We start from the raw sequence: 20,327 nt of genomic DNA, 5'->3' as shown, positions 1-20,327 counted from the left end.
CCACACAGCCTTCCCATGTCCAGCATGAGAGCCCCACACGGCCTCCTCATGTCCAGCATGAGAGCCCCACACGGCCTCCCCCATGTCCAGCATGAGAGCCCCACACAGCCTACCCATGTCCAGCATGAGAGCCCCACACGGCCTCCCCCATGTCCAGCATGAGAGCCCCACATGGCCTACCCATGTCTGGCATGAGAGCCCCGCACAGCCTCCCCATGTCCAGCATGAGAGCTCCACACAGCCTCCCCATGACCAGCATGAGAGCTCCACACAGCCTTCCCATGTCCAGCATGAGAGCCCCACACGGCCTCCCCATGTCCAGCATGAGAGCCCCACACGGCCTCCCCCATGTCCAGCATGAGAGCCCCACACGGCCTCCCCCATGTCCAGCATGAGAGCCCCACACGGCCTCCCCCATGTCCAGCATGAGAGCCCCACACGGCCTCCCCCATGTCCAGCATGAGAGCCCCACACGGCCTACCCATGTCCAGCATGAGAGCCCCACACGGCCTACCCATGTCCAGCATGAGAGCCCCATACAGCCTCCTCAGGGCCCTCCTCCACCAATGCAATCAGCACGGATGGAGACAGACTTAGAGGAGACAGCGAGCATGCGGGCACGGTGCGGCCCATGGCCCACTTTTTTCCAGCCCCTCAGCTGTCTTGGACCGCTTGGCGGACTGGAACAGCCAGAGTGCCGGATGCGGCCCGCACTTTGCCCGGATCTGACATGGAGTGATGTCATGAAACCAGGGCTTGAGCCATGCGAACACATCTCCTGCAGGTGTGAATAAATGTATATTGCACCCATCAGCCACTCACAGCTTAGAGATATATCATGGCACAGGTGTAATGTTTTTTTGTATACTTTATCACAATCCTCTTTGAAGTTAATCGGTTTTAAAAGAAATTGATAATTCAGGATAAAGGGAAACTCTGCTGTTATTGTACAGAAATCCACACTTGGCCCTCACTGCACGTTTCATGTTGTTGGTCATAAAAGCGAAGTTTAGCCACAAAGACTGGACCTGGTCTTGTAGGGACCATATGAGCACATTCAGCAGCACAGAAGAGAAAGTAGATTCATCCAATAAGATATCAGGATTCTACAAAGGTAACAGCATCATTGCCCTCTGCTTTCTCTTAGAGGCCCATCATAGTATTTTACTTCAAATAATTTCCTAACTTGTCAGCACATTCTACTTATGCTGTCATTTGGCTTTGTAGTTTACAGATCTGGGCAGGTAAGGATCAGCATTTTCTGATTCCAGGAGGTTGGTGGATCCTCCAGATTGTAAGCGCTATAGAAGGGCTTTCAATACCCATAGTAATTTGAAAAGTATTGGGTGGAGAAACATGTAGGGGTCTAACAGCAGAATGGTGATCATATGATTGTGATATGTTCAGACTATACTACTGATAAAGCAGAGAAAGCTGATGAATGAGAATAATCTGTAACTTCTCTGCATTTAGTGGTTATTACTCACCTGGGTAATCATATGTAGGAATCTCCTCTTTACACCGCTCATCATCCCTCACATATGTCTCTGTAGTATCGATATGGGTCAGATCTTTACCCTGAAACAAATATTGTAAAAGTCACAGACAGATGGAGAAGTCACATCTATGATCAGCTCTAATCCTGCCATCTCCACCGTTCTCATTACACAAGTATAAAACATATAATACAAGACTGGGCACAAGAACTTCACAGCCGTCTACACATCATAGGGGAGATCTCATGACACCTTCTCTCCATCTACCTGATGATCCTGAGGAACATTGGGATTTTCTTGTTTACAGTCCTGTGGGAGAAGAGACTGGGGATATCCCTCTGGTGTTGTCCTCTTACTCCCTAGAATTGGAGAAAACACACAGGGAATTAATTCATTTTTATATAGAGATAATTATAGGCCGTGTGTATTTAGTCATGTCTAGTGATGAGCGAACGTGCTTGTTTAACCCTTTAAACGAGCATGCTTGGGTACCCGCCAAGTTGTTTCGGCGTGCTCGGCATTTCATTAACAGCCGCTGCGGCTGCATGGGTCACACCTGTTAGACAGCTGTGACACATGCAGGGATAGCCTGTCAAACGAGCACGCTCGCTCATCACTAGTCCTGTCTATTACCTGGTGATGGGAAGGGCTGGGGAACCTCCATCATGACGTCCTTGTACAGATCTTTGTGTTCTTCTAAATACTCCCACTCCTCCATGGAGAAATAGATGGCGACATCCTGACATCTTATAGGAACCTGACACATACAATGAAACCATGATTCTCTCCATTCATTTCATAGCATTACTGTATAATGTCTCAGCATTCCCAGCAGAGTCACCTCTCCAGTCAGCAGCTCAATCATCTTGTAGATGAGTTCTAGGATCTTCTGTTCATTGATGTCCTCATGTATCAGGGGGTGAGGTGGAGGCCCTGTGATTGGGCTCAGGGTTCTTGCCCATCCCTCAAACACAGGGTCCTGACAGTGCTCACTAGAGGTCTTCTTCACTACTGTGTAATCCTGGTTATGGAGAGACACATTAATAAATCTCACTACAGACATTTCCAGAGTCCTCACCTCTCCAGTTCTGTCCATCTGTTATTCCCATAGATAAGAATGATGTAATGTAACATCAGAATCTCTCACCTCTCCAGTAAGCCGGAAGAGGATCTCTAGGGTGAGTTGTAATAGCCTCTCCGCCATTTTGTTCTTTTCCATATCCATCGCTGATGGGAAAATCCGAAAAATTGACTAGATATAGAAGAACTCCACTTAGAAGATCCGGTATTATAGTGACCTGAATGTGAAGAAGATCAGGCCAATGTAACATCATAAAGAATTCCATGTAATAATATCTTCTGTAATTGTAAGAGGAACATATGAGGAGATAAAATTTGTAGATTTTATATTCTCTCATCACGCACGGAGTGGAACATCAGTTGAATTGCTGACCAAGTCATCTCCTCCATTCTCCCAATCACTGGCTGTGATGGCTATTGCTTCAACAAATAATTAGCCATAGGTATCTCAAGTTTGTTGGGACTGACCAGGGAATACAGAAACTGGTGGAGGTCTCAAGCAGTGGTGGCACAGGAGTAGTGTGGAATCATTAACGTGTTACTATCGTTACTATTCTACTACATTTAGTTTTTTCCTGACATCTACTAATACACTGCTCAAAAAACTAAAGGGAACACTCAAATAACACATCCTAGATCTGAATAAATGAAATATTCTCATGAATACTTTGTTCTGTACAAAGTTGAATGTGCTGACAACAAAATCACACAAAAATCATCAATGGAAATCACATTTATTAACCAATGGAGGCCTGGATTTGGAGTCACCCCCAAAATTAAAGTGGAAAAACACACTACAGGCTGATCCAACTTTGATGTAATGTCCTTAAAACAAGTCAAAATGAGGCTCAGTATTGTGTGTGGCCTCCACATGCCTGTATGACCTTCCTACAACGCCTGGGCATGCTCCTGATGAGGTTGCGGATGGTCTCCTATGGGATCTCCTCCCAGACCTGGACTAAAGTATCTGCCAACTCCTGGACAGTCTGTGGTGCAACGTGACATTGGTGGATGGAGCGAGACATGATGTCCCAGATGTGCTCAATTGGATTAAGGTCTGGGGAACGGGCGAGCCAGTCCATAGCTTCAATGCCTTCATCTTGCAGGAACTGCTGACACACTCCAGCCACATGAGGTCTGGCATTGTCGTGCATTAGGAGGAACCCAGGGAAAAACCACACCAGCATATGGTCCCACAAGGGGTCTGAGGATCTCATCTCGGTACCTAATGGCAGTTAGGCTACCTCTGGCGAGCACATGGAGGGCTGTGCGGCCCTCCAAACAAATGGCACCCCACACCATTACTGACCCACTGCCAAACCGGTCATGCTGAAGGATGTTTCAGGCAGCGGATCGCTCTCCACGGCGTCTCCAGACTCTGTCATGTCTGCCACATGTGCTCAGTGTGAACCTGCTTTCATCTGTGAAGAGCACCGGGCGCCAGTGGTGACTTTGCCAATTCTGGTGTTCTGTGGCAAATGCCAAGTGTCCTGCACGGTGTTGGGCTGTGAGCACAACCCCTATCTGTGGACGTCTTGCCCTCATACCACCCTCATGGAGTCTGTTTCTAACCGTTTGTGCAGACACATGCACATTTGTGGCCTGCTGGAGGTCATTTTGCAGGGCTCTGGCAGTGCTCCTCCTGTTCCTCCTTGCACAAAGGTGGAGGTAGCGGTCCTGCTGCTGGGTTGTTGCCCTCCTACGGCCCCCTCCACGTCTCCTGCTGTACTTGTCAGTCTCCTGGTAGCGCCTCCAGCCTCTGGACACTACGCTGACAGACACAGCAAACCTTCTTGCCACAGCCCGCATTGATGTGCCATCCTGGATGAGATGTACTACCTGAGCAACTTCTGTGGGTTGTAGAGTCTGTCTCATGCTACCACGAGTGTGCAAGCACAACCAACATTCAAAAGTGACCAAAACATCAGCCAGAAAGCATTGGTACTGAGATGTGGTCTGTGGTCCCCACCTGCAGAACCACTCCTTTATTGAGGGTGTCTTGATAATTGCCAATAATTTCCATCTATTGTCTATTCCATTTGCACAACTGCATGTCATAATATCAAGGAATCATCTCCTACATTACAAAACCAAACAAGAAAACAACCGGGTGCCTCTAGCAGTCACCTACAGTCCAAATCTGGAGGTGCTAAGAAGAGCTGCACGGAAACTACAACCCTTACTACAAAAAGATGCCTGATTACAATCCATATTTCCAGACCTCCCGCTTCTGTGTTTCAGGCAGCACCCAAATCTAAGAAGCATCATTGTGAGAAGCTCCCTGTCATCTCCACCAGCTACAGGTACCTTTCCTTGCAACCAGAAAAAATGTAAAACCTGTCCGTTTACAGACAAGATAAAGATTCCCAATTCACATCAGGACTATAAGATCCCAGGTACGTTCAGCTGTATCACATCTAATGTAGTGTACTTAATTATATGTACCAAATGTCCAGCTGGGGGTCTTTAGGTAGTGGAGACAGGGCAAAAACTTAGAACAAGGATGAATTATCATCGCCACACAATAAAAGAAAAGAGAATAGATCTACCTGTAGCCAAGCATTTTTGTTCCCCTGATCATAGCATAAAAGACATGAAATTACTGGTATTAAAAGGTAACTTCAAATCTCAAACAGAAAGAAGAATCTCAGAATACAAACTGATGATGACCTTTAACACTTTCAGAGCAGGAATGAATGTGTCGCATGGATTTATGTCATTCTACATCAACTTAGGAATGTGCTCCTCAGAATTGTGAGGCCATCACAACACTGGACCTGGTCAAAGGACAATAAAACCTTCACACTCCTTATCTATCAACTGCTAAAATATTTATAGCCAGAACTGTTTATCTCTTCCATAATAACTCTGCTTTTCATCACCTGTCTTACCTATTGCATTTTTTTTCCTGTGTGTCTTATTGTGTATAAATATGTAACTTTTCAGATTGTGTGGTATACTATGCCTGATGAAGAGACCTGAGTAGTCTCGAAAGCTTGCAATTTGTTACCATCTTTTCAGTTAGCCATTAAAAGGTATCAACCACTGAGGACTCTCAAATCTAAAAAAAATTTTCTTCACAACAGCATGTGAAATTGATTGTCAATCAGTGTTGCTTCCTAAGTGGACAGTTTGATTTCACAGAAGTTTGATTTACTTGGAGTTATATTCTGTTGTTTAAGTGTTCCCTTTATTTTTTTGAGCAGTGTATTTATTAACTTTTGATCACACATCAAGCAAAAAAAAAAAAAGAAATAGTCATGATCCCACAGCCATGTAGAAAGTAACTAACTCTTTATTAGGTTAAAGAAGTCTAGGTCTAAAAGAAGAACATAGCAGTTTAAACTGCGTCATCCGCAGCCCACCCCAAGAGGAAGGCAGGACTGGCGCCATTCCAGCAAGAGACGACACTTATGGGTCAGTGTATGTCTCTACTTCTGTCACAGGTGTGTCAGGTGTAACAGACAGTCGCTCTGGAGCCGGCTGTAGAAGGTCACTGCGCTTGGCATTACAGACGCCTTCTTGATTCCCTCATCTCAGTTGTATTTACATCCTTCCTTTAGGACCCAGCAGTGACCTCCACCTTCTGCTGCTAATTGACATACCCTGACTGGGTAGTTAAAAAGTCTCAATTTCTCCAGAGAATCGCACGTGATCATTCTGTACCTCTGTGTTGGCTTAGAGTACTAGCATCTTCTCTGGTTTCCTTGGAGGACAGTTGGCGTTATCTCTCTGCAGTCTGCTCAAGCTAAATGTATCCCCTTTGTTTGTTTACCTTGTTGTCTTTAGTTTGTAGTGGGGACTGACTAGTGCTCACCCTGTCCCCTACCCATCTAGGGCCAAGCCTCTAGGGACATTCAGGGCTTAAGCTCCTGCTCAGTGATAGGTGTGGAACCTATATAGGGATGATAGGGTAGGTAGGGTGATATTAGATCTGCGTAGGGGTCTCCACTCCCCCTTTTCCTAGTGTCTGGGCTTCCTCTCCCTCTTCCCTGCATGCTGCACTTAGTGTTGGGAAGTTGTCACTCAAGGTGTCGGAAAAACTGTTATTGCTATTGTTGGATATAAAGCTAACACATAAATCACCTAAAATATCAATATCTATTAATCCATTTAAAAACAATCCTAGAAAAACCCACTATGGTGAGGAGATGTGTCAGCTAATATCTGTAGACAGTGGAAATAGATGCCCAGCTGATAATGTGTATAGCTGAAGGCTTTTTTCACTCTATAAAGGGAAAATGTTGATGACATCACACACTCCCAGAATGCTAGAGGGCTAATGCAGTGAGAACTAGTGTCCCCAAATGATGTATAGCGCATGTACGCCGGCAGTAGGACCTTCCAGGGAGCATGCGCAGGTATTCCAGACACGAGGTGTCTGCATGATTCGCACATGTGTCCTGGGCTTCAGGATGTCTAAAACAGCGCCCCGTACTGGTCACAGCAACAGTCAGTCGTCTGGAGGAGGCACCTGCGCGGTGCAGCAAAGGATAAGATATTGCTGCAGTTTACAAAAAATGCCACAACGAGAACCAATAAATGTCACAGTAGGTGCGATATTAACACCAATAAGGGAAAACATATAATGCAAGAGATTCATATAAGTTACTGCAGATATTTAAATATCTTATTAAGGGCTAAAATAGATATAATCAGAATCAATATATATATAGTTGGAATCTCTCTGCAAAATCCCAAAATAGGCAGATTAGTATAATGTAGATATATACAGGTGCTTCTCACTAAATTAGAATATCATCAAAGTTAATTTATTTCAGTTCTTCAATACAAAAAGTGAAACTCAAATTATATAGAGTCTTTACAAACAGAGTGATCTATTTCAAGTGTTTATTTCTGTTAATGTTGAGGATTATGGCTTACAGCCAATGAAAACACAGAAGTCATTATCTCAGTAAATTAGAATAATTAACAAAAAACACCTGAAAAGGCTTTCGAAGCGTTTAGGTCCCATAGTCTGTTTCAGGTGGGGGGGATTATACTACAGACTCTGCCTATGAGGGGGAATTATACTACAGACTCTGCCTATGAGGGGGAATTATACTACAGACTCTGCCTATGAGGGGGAATTATACTACAGACTCTGCCTATGAGGGGGAATTATACTACAGACTCTGCCTATGGGGGGGAATTATACTACAGACTCTGCCTATGGGGGGGAATTATACTACAGACTCTGCCTATGGGGGGGAGCATTATACTACAGACTCTGCCTATGGGGGGGAATTATACTACAGACTCTGCCTATGGGGGGGAATTATACTACAGACTCTGCCTATGGGGGGAATTATACTACAGACTTTGCCTATGAGGGGGGAATTATACTACAGACTCTGCCTATGAGGGGGAATTATACTACAGACTCTGCCTATGAGGGGGAATTATACTACAGACTCTGCCTATGAGGGGGAATTATACTACAGACTCTGCCTATGGGGGGGGAGCATTATACTACAGACTCTGCTTATGGGGGGGACATTATACTACAGACTCTGCCTATGGGGGGAATTATACTACCGACTCTGCCTATGGGGGGGAATTATACTACAGACTTTGCCTATGAGGGGGGGTATTATACTACATGGATGCCTATGGGGAGTGCATTATACTATATTGAGGACTATATGTAGGCTATTTATACAGTGTGGGAGATAATGTGGGGTCTTTGCACAGTGTTGGGGCCCTGCACAGGCCAAGCACAGCCCCCCCCCCGGCCCTGCACAGGCCTTGCCCCTTATCCCTGCGCAGGCCCAGCACAGGACTTGCCCCTTAGCCCTGCCCCTTAGCCCTGCGCAGGCCCGGCACAGGCCCCTTAGCCCTGCGCAGGCCCGGCACAGGCCCCTTAGCCCTGCGCAGGCCCGGCACAGGCCCCTTAGCCCTGTGCAGGAACCCGGCCAGACCCCGGCCCAGCACAGAAACCAGCCAGGCTAAGGGCCCCGGCACAGGCCCCAGCCCGGCTAAGTGCCCCTGCCAGGCACAGGCCCCACAGCTTCTCACGTTTTCTGCTGCAGCCGCCGGGTTCCTGAGGGAGGGAACGGAGGGCCCTGCAATCCTGCTGTGACCCTCGCTCCACCGCCCACCAGGTAAGATACCATACCTATTCAAACAATAAGATGGACCCCCATATTATAAAAATGTTTTTTTTTTTCTATTTTCCACCCCAAAATTTGGGGTGCGTCTTATGGTCCGGTGCGTCTTAGGCTGTGTGCCCACGATGCATTTTTCAAGCGTTTACGCTGCGGAATTTCCGCAGCGTAAACGCTTGGTAAACCATCCCCCATGGTCTCCAATGCAATTCCGCACTTTCAATGCCCATGCGGCAGATTTTTCTGCAGCGTTTATGCTGTGCTCAAAAATCCGCAGCATGTCCATTAATTTTGCGGAAGTGCTGCGTTTTCGCCGCCATTGACTTGCATTAGAACGCGCCAATTCCACAAGACTGCATCTGTACTTGCGCAATTGCCGCGTTCTAATGTGCGGATGGTACCCGGGTGTGGAGGACAGGAGACTCTCCTCTGGTCCCGGGTACCATAAAAAAAGAATAAAATAAAAAATAAAGATAATATTCACCTTCCGACGGCCCCCGGACTCCTTCCCTGTGCTTGCCTACAGATCGCGCAGGACTGAAGGACCTGCGGTGACGTCACAGTCATGTGACGGCAGGTCTTTCAGTACAGCGTACCGCGATCTGCCGGCAGCCAGCACAGGAGCGCAGCAAGTCTCGGGGGCCATCGGAAGGTAAGTATAGGTTTATTTTTTTATTTTTAACCACACTCTTGGGTCACACTATATAAATCCATGCCGTTTGGAAAGCGCTTGTCTAACCTGCATGCGGAAATGCCAGTGAAGAACGCTTCACATCCGCATGTCCCTGGCAGGAAAACGCATGTACAATCCGCATGCGTTTTTTTCTGCCAGGGAGATGCAGAAACGCTCAGGAAAAAATCCGGAGCATTTCTGCATCATGGGCACATAGCCTTATAGTCCGAAAAATACGGTGTACAGTGAGGGGGCATTATAATGTGTATAAGAGAGCATCATACTGTGTAGAGGAGAGCTGTACATGGAGGGAGACTCAGAACATTAGTAAATGTTAAGTGGACACTTATCGATATGGGGAACTCAGGTTATTTTGACTGTCAGAGGGGCACACAGAGGGCATTATGGACACGTACAGAAACAGAGGCTCAGTATTGGGGTATCAGCAGGATGAGGAGTTTGTGCAGGTTGGGAATAGATGGAGACGGTGCCTGAAATGTAAGGAGTCAAATGTGTCATTGTGATCTCTGCTGACCTGAGACTCTGAGTCCTGGCTGGAGAAGTTGTCGTGTCGGTCTGGGCCAGATGGAAAAGGCAGGAAAAGTGAACAATTTAATCAGAAAGAAAGTCACCTGTAAGTCACTATATATAACTGTGATGTGATCTCCTATATGTTCTGCAGGACTGGCATCTATCAATATATGTCACCATATGGCGGTAATATCAGTGCTGGTCTTTGTATAGAGATTATATTCAGCAATAGCGCAGTCATCTGCTGAGGTTCTCCTACATCCACTATCTGGGCGCACCACCATATTTGGAATTAGGGTTACCTGGTTAGGGGCCCACTCAGAAGTTTCGTTCCCCCTGAACAAAAACCCTAGCTATGCCTCTGGGTATACACCATGATAAGAGGTGTCTAGCAATGCAAAACTTGGCTCTCTTGTATGGAGCCAGAAGTAGTGTAACCGGCTTACAGTATAAATTCCTATATACAGATCCTAAATAAAACCATCAAGGTCATCTGTTCATTCAATCCCGTGGGGGAGAGACTCCAAATGGAAAATCCATTGGCATTCTATTTGGAGGATTAGTTTATTCCAATCTCCCTTTATGACAACCTAAAATACAGAAGGAGATAGCTCTGTTGTCACCCTGATGATACTCTAATTTGTCTAGTAATGGGGTATCCCTTTTATGTCCGGTGTCTCTGATGTGTTCACTGATGCGTCTTCTAAATTCCCTTTTAGTTTTTCCCCAAAGTCTAAATATAGTGACATTCTTAGGCTGTGTGCCCACGTAGCATTTTTCAAGCGTATATGCTGCGGAATTTCCGCAGCGTAAACGCTTGAAAAACGCATGTATATCCGCACCCCATGGTCCCCAATGGGATTCCGCAACTTCTATGCACATGCTGCGGATTTTTCCGCAGCGTTTATGCCGCGTTCAAAAATCCGCAGCATGTCATTTAATTTTGCGTTTCCGCAAGCGGAATTGCCTTAGTCCAATGCATAAAAAACGCAAGGCAATTCCGCATGTGGAAAACGCGTGATAAACGCGCGAAAAATGCGCGATAAACGCGTGCGGAATTCCGCATGCGTTTTTCCGGGAGAGGACTTGCATTTATGCAGCAGAAATTTTCTGCTTCATAAATGCAACGTGGGCACATAGCCTTACTAAAATTTTGGTTGAGGGTCTGGATAAAAAACTAATCTCAAAGAATGAATTTGAATTCATGGCACCTAAGGCTAAGGCGTGCCCACTGTGCGTTTTTCAAGCATTTTTGCAGCGGAATTTCCGCAGCAAAAACACTTAAAAAATGCTTGGTAATACGTGCCCCATGGTCCCCAATGATAATCCGCATGTGCTGTGCACATGCTGCGGAAATTTCCGCTGTGGATTATCATTGCGCAAAAATCCGCAGCATGTCCATTAACCCTAGAACGCATACCTGGGGCCTCGCAGGCCCGCCCTGTTAATTGTTTTCTATTTTCTGCAAGATTACTTTAGTTAGAATTTTGAAACTCTAGGTATTCCTCAGGTATATAGTTGTTTGTCATTTTTGTTTGAGTTATTCCATGTTATTTGCACAGAGGCCTAAAAGGCCCCGGGTATGTGAAAGTGTAGATTTTTATGGTCATGCGTTCTAGGGTTAATTTTGCGGACACGCAGCGTAGTTGCCGCCATTGACTTGCATTGAAACGTTTAATATCCGCATCACTACATGTGCACATGCGGATATTAAGCGATTCACTGTGCGGATGGTACCTGGATGGGGACAAGAGGAGACTCTCCTCCAGACCCAGGTACCATAGTACCTGTAAACAAAAAGAATTTCAAATAAAAAATATACATTATACTCACCTTCTGATGGCCCGCGGTCTTCTATCCGTTACGTCTTGGCTTCTCGGTGGCTCGCGATGGTGTAAAAGGACCTTCCATGACGTCATTTAGTCATGTGACAGGTCACGTGACCGCTGACGTCGGCGGTCGTGTGACCTGTCACATGACTAGATGACGTCATGGAAGGTCCTTTTACACCACTGCGAGCCGTACAAGAGACCGGACGCACTGGAGAGAAGACTGCGGGCCATCAAAGTATAGTGAGTATAATGTTTTTTATTTTCTACAATTTTTTTTTTTTTAACTATTAACTTGGTCACACTATATAAATCCATGCTGGCTCTATGTCTAGAATAGACCTAGTCCTTGGAAATGGGATGATTGACCAAAACGTTACGCATATTGAATATCTACCTAGGATACTCTCTGATCATTGTCCCTTGTTGGTGGAGCTGAGGTCCGGTATATGTGGGAGCAGTGGACAGAAAGAATGGAAGGTTCACCCAGTATGGTTAGAAACGGTGGATATTCAGAAAATAGCAGGAGAAGTGGAGGAATTCTTCCAGAATAACGTGGGAAGTACAGCCATAGGAACTGTGTGGGACACAATGAAGGCATATGTTAGGGGTTTACTGATCCGAGATATCTCCAGATGTAAAAATCAGAACAGAATGGAGGAAAGAGAGGCATTGGCTGCGCTGAAGAAAGCAGAGGAGGAATTGGCGCTTAACCCCACCGTAGAGGCGCAACAGATCATGAAGGAAGCTCAAAAAGGGGTGGATAAAGTATTTCTAGCCAGTGGGGAAAAAAAGAGGGAATTCCAAAAATTGCCTTTTATGAAGAAGGTGAAAAAGTTGGCCACCTGTTGTCTATTATAGCAGCAGCGCAGAGAGAACCGTGATATATATACGGTCTCCTGGATCCAACTGGCACCTTAGTCACTGAAACGCGGGATATCTTGAAGGTGTTTAGGGACTTCTATGGTGATCTATATCATTCTAAGTTAAGTAATTCGGGAGATGACATAGACCAATTCTTGAGGGGAACCCAGATATCTAAACTTAGTGAGGAGGCTAGGGATAGCTTGGAAGGCCCCCTGACGGCGGAGGAGATGGAGGAAGCTTTGGCTTCAATGGCAAATAATAAAGCCCCAGGAGCAGATGGCCTACCAACAGAATTTTATAAACATCTTAGAGATATACTATTGCCAAAATTGATGGATGCGTTTCTGGAGGCCCTGGAGGTGGGAGAATTACCGGAATCAATGCGGGAGGCTACAATAGTGGTTTTGCCCAAGGCGGATAAAGACCCGACACAGACAGATTCATATAGACCCATATCTCTACTACCGGCTGATATTAAAATCTTAGCTAAAGTATTGTCTAACCGGTTAAGCCGTGTAGTTTCTAGTATTATTCACTCAGATCAGTCAGGTTTTATGCCGGACAGATCAACGGCCATTAACTTGAGGCGATTATTTTTAATATGCAATTGGCCGCTGACAATGCTGGGCATAGAGTTGTGGTCTCACTGGACACACGGAAAGCCTTTGATAGTGTAGAGTGGAGCTATCTCTGGCGAGTTCTCCAATTGATGGGATTTGGTCCGGTTTTTGTGGCCTGGGTAAAGTTATTGTATACGCACCCTGTGGCTAGAATAAGAGTAAATGGGGAACGATCAGATAAATTTGATATGACAAGAGGAACCAGACAGGGCTGCCCCCTTTCCCCGCTATTATTTGCCTTGGCCATAGAGCCACTGGCTTCTGTAATGAGACAGTCAGACGTGGTAAAGGGATTTCGGTATGGGCTGGTTGAGGAGAAGATAGCGTTGTACGCAGATGATATTTTATTATTTTTACAGGACCCTCAAGCGTCATTACATGGTGCAATAGCTATCATCAAAAGATTTGGCCTGTTATCTGGGCTGCAAATTAATTGGGATAAATCTCATATTATGGAAATAGATACCCTGGATAGCTTAGATGTTGAACAAGTGGAACGTACACAACTTAAATTAGTACGAGAGTTTAAATATCTTGGAATTACGATATCATTACCAGTAAAGGAGTACCTTCAGTTGAATGTATACCCGATAATTGGGAATATAAAAGATAAAGCATCTACGTGGAGCAAAATGCGCCTCTTGGTGGTGGGACGCACCAATCTTCTTAAAATGGTGCTGATGCCCAAATTGCTATATGTTTTACACAACTCCCCTGTGTGGATTCCTCGGTCGGTGTGCCAGTGTATTAATTCAATATTTAGGGATCTGGTTTGGGGTGGAGGACAACCCAGGATTAAGCTGGAGACTCTCCAGAGGCCGAAAGAAGAGGGGGGTTTCGCCTTACCAAACCCGTGGATATACTTTTTGGCAGCACAGTCTCAGCATCTTAGAGGGTGGGCACTGAAGGCCATGAAGGGGACTATCCAGGCGGTCTTGGAAGCTCATCTTAAAAAGAGTCCTTTGGTAGTGGGCCTAGAGTCGGGACTTTTTGGGAAGAGAGGCAGGTCATACCCGACATGTGGTCTAGTCCATAAACTGTGGATGAGGGTGAAGAGGATTAGAGGTATAGTAGGAATGTCTATGTATACTCCTATTTGGGATAACGAAAATTTAGGTGAATTTTATAAGATAGGAGAGCTGAGAGGATGGGTGGTAAGGAGTATACAGTACTTTTACCAACTGTTGGACAATCAAAACATGAAAACCTTAGAGATGCTGAAAGAGGAATTTCATTTATTAGACAGACACAGCTATCAGTATACACAGGTTAAACATGCGTTTATTAAGCAAAGGAAAATCAAGAACCTGTCTGTTCAAAAGGATATTGTTATTGACTATATTTGTATGGGGGGGATGTACAGCAGGCGTTATATCTAGGGTGTATGCTGATTTGCTCAACACCTTTCTATTGAACTATCCTGTTTTGGCGAGGGAGAGTTGGGAAGCAGATGTTGGTACCATTGAAGATGACAGGTGGGAATCCATTTTGGAACATATTCCTAAGTTGTCTCTAAATGAACCTGCCAGAATGTCCCAATTACTTCTTGTACATAGAGCATATAGATCACCCGATTTTTTGTTCAGGATAGGGGTACGGGAGTATTCGGATTGCCCGAGATGTGGGTCAGAAAATGCTATATATTACATGTTATGTGGAGTTGCCCAAAGCTTGCAAACAATTGGTCTGAAGTAGCAGACCTAATTGAAGGACGGTATCATTGTATAATTCCTAGAGATCCAGTGGTTTGCTTGCTGGGATATGTGGAGGAACTTGTGGGGAATGATGTTGCAAAATTGGCAATTGCCAGACTCTTATATGCAGCTAGGAAAGTAATAGCAAGGTATTGGGTGCGACCGGAACCTCCCTCTAGACAGGAGTACATAAGGCAGGTGGATTATGTGGTACGAATGGAGGAAAAAATGTATTTAAAAAGGAAAAACGCCAAACTCAGTGACAACCTATGGGCACCATGGAAGGTGTGTTAATGTTAATGCTTTTGGAGGAAAGAATCCGATGATTACATTACAGTATAAAATACATTGTAATGATTATAAGACATTGAAACATATGTTATATAATGATAAGGGATTATTGTCGTCCGTAAAAGGGGAGGGAGGGTGGGTGAGGGGTTCTTTTTGTTAATAAGAAAATGAGAAATTATAGTACTGAAGATGTATTTTATTATTCTATCTTTAAACGAATAAAAATTTATCTGATTTAAAAAACAGTAAAAGAGCCGAGCTCAGATCAGTCAAACACTTGTTCACACTCACAGAATAGCTGGGTAGATAAGGTGCTCACTGCTATCAGTATTTTCAGCAGATTACAAAGATTAAATGCACAATCAGAGCTTCAAACATAGTAAATTTCCAAAATGCCTGCTGTACATTGATCAAGTAGAAAGAGTTAAGCCCCCGTCTCACATAGCGAGATCGCTAGCGAGATCGCTGCTGAGTCACAGTTTTGGTGACGCAACAGCGACCTCACCAGCGATGTCGCTATGTGTGACACTTTGCAGCGATCAGGCCCCTGCTGTGAGATCGCTGCAGAATGTCCTGGACCATTTTTTGGTCTTTGCCCTCCCGCTGGTCAGCACACATCGCTGTGTGTGACCAGCGGGACCAGCGATCAGGCTGGTAACCATGGTAAACATCGGGTTACTAGGGGCACACGCGCACTTAGTAACCCGCTGTTTATCATGGTTACCACTCTGCTACGGTGAGCGGTAACCTCCCGCTCACCGTAGCAGAGTGGTAACCATGATAAACAGCGGGTTACTAGGTGCGCGTGTGCCCCTAGTAACCCAGTGTTTATCATGGTTACCAGCCTGCTCCTGCTTCAGCAGGCTGGTAACCAGGACATCGTGGAAAGATTCTTTCCACGATGTCGCTGCTCCCCTGATCGCTGGTGAGCCTGCCTGTTTGACAGCTCACCAGCGACCACATAGCGACGCAGCAACGATCCCTGACAGGTCGTATCGTTGTTGGGATCGCTGTAGCGTCACTAAGTCTGACGGGGCCTTTAGTGTTTCAGCTCACATGTTTTACTGCACGGTCCAGAAGCCAGCATAAGTAAATCCAAAAAATTTTTGACCAGCAGAAGGGCTTATAATAAAATCCATAGATTTACTGTTGAATTCTGCCTTGGCAGAGACTAAGGGCCTGAGGACCAGAAACGCGTAACCTGTGTTTCTTTCCTATGTGATTTTATGTGCACACTGCTTGGTGTTTTGTACTCTTGTATAAAGAATTCAACAATAAATCTATGGATTTTATTATAAGGTCAAAAAATGTTTGGACTTACATTGATCAAGTGCTCAGTATTACCAGTGCTCAGGAAAAATGGCTCCATCTCCCCTCACTCCTTCCTGGATGCACTTAGTCCCTGCTGGATGGAAAGACCGGGTCAGCAGCTTACAAGAAGGTTCTTTTCTACAGTCCTGGTCGTGCCCAGCGAAGCTCCTGTACCCAAGTGTATATCCTAGAAACAAACGTACCCCCACAAAAATCCCTACCTACGTGTTTCAGCCTCATTCATGAGGTCTCATCAGGGGAGTGTATTTGTACAAGGGCAATGGATCTAGTAGATCCAAAGATAGCGAACAAGATGGGGTATGGAGCCGGGCGTGAACGAACGAACACCACACACGAACACACACACACCTTACCACATTCCAGGTGTGTGATCCCGCACTTCCTGTCCAAATAAACCAGGGAAGCACACTGTTTGATCCATGTACTTCCCACGTACTTTCCCTCCACCCCCTCCTGCACAATCATGGCTTGTGCTCCATTACACAATGCAGGCTCGGCGTGTGACGCTGCTTCCTGGCTGGTCAGTCACCATGGAGACATCTTGCTCTCACTTCATTGGTTCTGTCATGCTGACTCTCCATAATGTGCCACAACCACCTCCCTCATTTCCTTCCCGCATTAACTCATTCATCAGCATTGCCCTGGAGATCCAGCCTTGCAGCACTCCCCTAACACCACAAACCAAACAACACCATGAAGACCAAGGAGATCTCCAAACAAGTCAGGGACAAAGTTGTTGAGAAGTAAAAGTCAGGGTTGGATTATAAAAAAAATAAAAAAATATCCCAATCTCTGATCATCTACCGGAGCACCATCAAAGCCATTATCATCAAATGAAAAGAACATGGTACCACAACAAATCTGCCTAGAGAGGTCTGCCCACAAAAACGCTCAGCCCGGGCAAGGAGGGCATTAACTTATTCATCAGCATTGCCCAGGAGCTCCAGCCCTGCAGCACTCCCCTAACCAAGAAACACCATGAAGACCAAGGAGATCCAGCCCTGCAGCACTCCCCTAACACCACAAACCAAACACCATGAAGACCAAGGAGATCCAGCCCTGCAGCACTCACCTAACACCACTATCCAAACACCATGAAGACCAAGGAGATCCAGCCCTGCAGCACTCCCCTAACACCACAAACCAAACACCATGAAGACCAAGGAGATCCAGCCCTGCAGCACTCCCCTAACACCACAAACCAAACACCATGAAGACCAAGGAGATCCAGCCCTGCAGCACTCCCCTAACACCACAAACCAAACACCATGAAGACCAAGGAGATCCAGCCCTGCAGCACTCACCTAACACCACTATCCAAACACCATGAAGATCAAGGAGATCCAGCCCTGCAGCACTCCTGTGGCGCCCCTGAGGGTTCGACCGCCACAGGGATGCTTCACTTCTCCAATGGAGTGTAGTGTCCCTCCTCTGAGGTAAGAACAGTGTGATGATCAGTACCCTACCTCCACATCCAACACCACACTTCTCCCACCAGAGGGGGCTAGAATGCACTAGGTGCTGCCTGTCTGGTTGCCGGGAGACTGGGAACACAAAAGTGTTAGGAACTAGTTAGTGGGTGAGGGTGGAGGACTCACATGTTAGTGACACCTTAAGGCTGCGTTCACACATTGCGTATTTTCGCGCCGTTCAGACACTGTGTGATTTTACGCAGCACGAAAGCGCAGCTGCGTAAAGAATTGACAAGTCAATTCTTTACGCAGCTGCGTCCTGCGCTTTCTCCTATTGTGCCCATTATAAGCGATGGAATTACGCAGCGGTGTTCACACACTGCGTAATTCCAGTGCTTTTTTATGGAGGCGCAGGAGAAACTATGGATAGTCACCTATCCAATGGATGGGAGAGCCGTCCGGTCCGGTCCCGCGCTTCCAGCATCTGCCGGTGAAGCGATCAGCTGTAAGCTAACCGGCTTCCGGTCAGCTGATTTACAAGCCGGTCACGTGACAGTCAGCTGATCGCTTCACGGCAGATGCTGGAAGCCGCAGGACCGGAGCGGACGCCTCTCCCATCCATCAGATAGGTGAGTATCCATAGTTTATTTCTTTTAAAGCAGTGTATGTACTGCAGCCAGAAGCTGTCTGTACATACACTACTAGGGGGACACTCATACACACAGACACATAGACGCACAGTACACACAGGACACATACATTACACATGTCACACTTCATTTCACACTGCGTTTTTTGCTGCTCTTTTTTACGCAGTGTGTGAATGGAGGTGCTTTTTTTACCTGCGTAAAAAAACGCAGGTAAAAAAAGCAGGAAAATACGCAGCGTAAAAAAACGCAGGGAAATACGCAATGTGTGAACGCAGCCTAAATTTGATATTTAATAGATTGCCATCTTGGCTCTGGGCTCTCGACTGTTGTTCTCTACAGTGATCACAGTTCCCTGACAGTACTCGGCGGTACTATGACTGTGCTCTGACTGGTGTCAGATCGTGATCTCCCTCCCTGAGAGTGGATCCTGTGTGGACCTCTGGAGGATGGAGACACGCCCCTCGTTCCCTGGCCTTGGGACGATGGGCAGGCGGGAGATAAGGAATATCTCAGCCCGGTCGAGGACCATGAGCAAGAAGGCCCGGAGATCTAGAGTGTGGCTCCATCGCAAATGGGTCCCGGGGAGGATGCAGACGGAGCGGTGTACGCCACCTGTCCTCGCCTACCTGATCTATTCAGAGGGATTCTGGCTGCAAGAGGGGACCGGCCCCCGACACCTGACCCTGCAACTCTACGTCCTGGTCAGGGAAGCCCGGTAGGCCCTGAGGATCCCATTGGGAACGGGAAGAATGGCGCTGCCACCCGTACCCTTGTTCTGAGAGGAGTTCAGAGGGAGACCCAGCCTATTCACACCTACACGGACAGGAAAGGACTAGGTCCATTGTCTAGGAACACTCTGGTGCAGGGTCCTGATGTAACACTGGACTTACTCGGAGGTTGTCGGACCCCCGCGTCTCTGGTGACCGCAGAACTCCACAGGAGCAGGGAGTCGCCTTCCTACTGCCATTTACATCGTGAGTAAAGCCTTGGAAGTTCACCCCTATGGCCTCCAGACTTGTTATTCTGCACCACCCCTTTACACATAGCATCAGATCTCCTGGACATAACCCCTCCCTCCCTGCTCCGGCTACCCCGAGGCCTTTCTCCGCCTGTGGGGAGTAGTAAGAACTTTGGCCGCTATAACACCAGGCCTCGGTGGACTGCGGCGGCGCTGGTGGCTCGTCACCAGGTACCACAGGTGGCGTAGTCGGAATCATCCACTCAACCCGGATAAGCCCACAACACAATTTTTAATGTGACGGCCCTGGGCACGGAGCGGGTCCGGGCCACGGCTGCACCCCATCTCTACAACATCTGGACCCGTCTCCGAGTCCCCATCTTCCCAGGGCGTGGGCTTCGAGGCGTCACACTCCCTTAACACCACTATCCAAACACCATGAAGACCAAGGAGATCCAGCCCTGCAGCACTCCCTTAACACCACTAACCAAACACCATGAAGACCAAGGAGATCCAGCCCTGCAGCACTCCCCTATGTTCTCTACACTGTCCTACTGCTCATGGCACTTATTTTATTTTATTAAATTGGGCATATTGCATGCATGGGGCTGCTTGCGGGGGGGGGTCTGAGTGCGGTAGAAGGGGGTCCTGTTACTTCGTGTGGCTCGTGCAGAAGGTCTGCGTGGGGAAGGAGGGGAGTCAATTACTTGTGTAGGGCTGCATGCTGGGGGTCTGTGTGGGGAAGGAGAGGGTCCTATTACTTGTGTGGGAATGAATGTTGAGGGTC

At 46.7% G+C, this 20,327-nt stretch overlaps 1 protein-coding gene across 1 annotated transcript in view; it reads right to left on the bottom strand.

Moving 5' to 3' along the window:
* Window positions 1-20,327, bottom strand: part of LOC141271815 (uncharacterized) — a 105,017-nt gene that overhangs the window by 26,517 nt on the left and 58,173 nt on the right. The window contains exons 9-13 of the mRNA XM_073681989.1: window positions 2,644-2,748; window positions 2,338-2,517; window positions 2,130-2,253; window positions 1,764-1,855; window positions 1,488-1,578 (exon numbers count right to left, since the gene is read on the bottom strand). Of these exons, the coding sequence (XP_073538090.1) occupies window positions 1,488-1,578; window positions 1,764-1,855; window positions 2,130-2,253; window positions 2,338-2,517; window positions 2,644-2,748 (592 nt within the window). The remainder of the gene's footprint in view (window positions 1-1,487; window positions 1,579-1,763; window positions 1,856-2,129; window positions 2,254-2,337; window positions 2,518-2,643; window positions 2,749-20,327) is intronic.

Source organism: Phyllobates terribilis, unplaced genomic scaffold (genome assembly GCF_046119375.1).
Source record: "Phyllobates terribilis strain yellow unplaced genomic scaffold, ASM4611937v1 Scaffold_5__5_contigs__length_657084704, whole genome shotgun sequence".
NCBI lineage: Eukaryota > Metazoa > Chordata > Amphibia > Anura > Dendrobatidae > Phyllobates > Phyllobates terribilis.
Note: the sequence above shows the minus strand (reverse complement) of the source record. Positions and strands in the feature narration are given on the sequence as shown.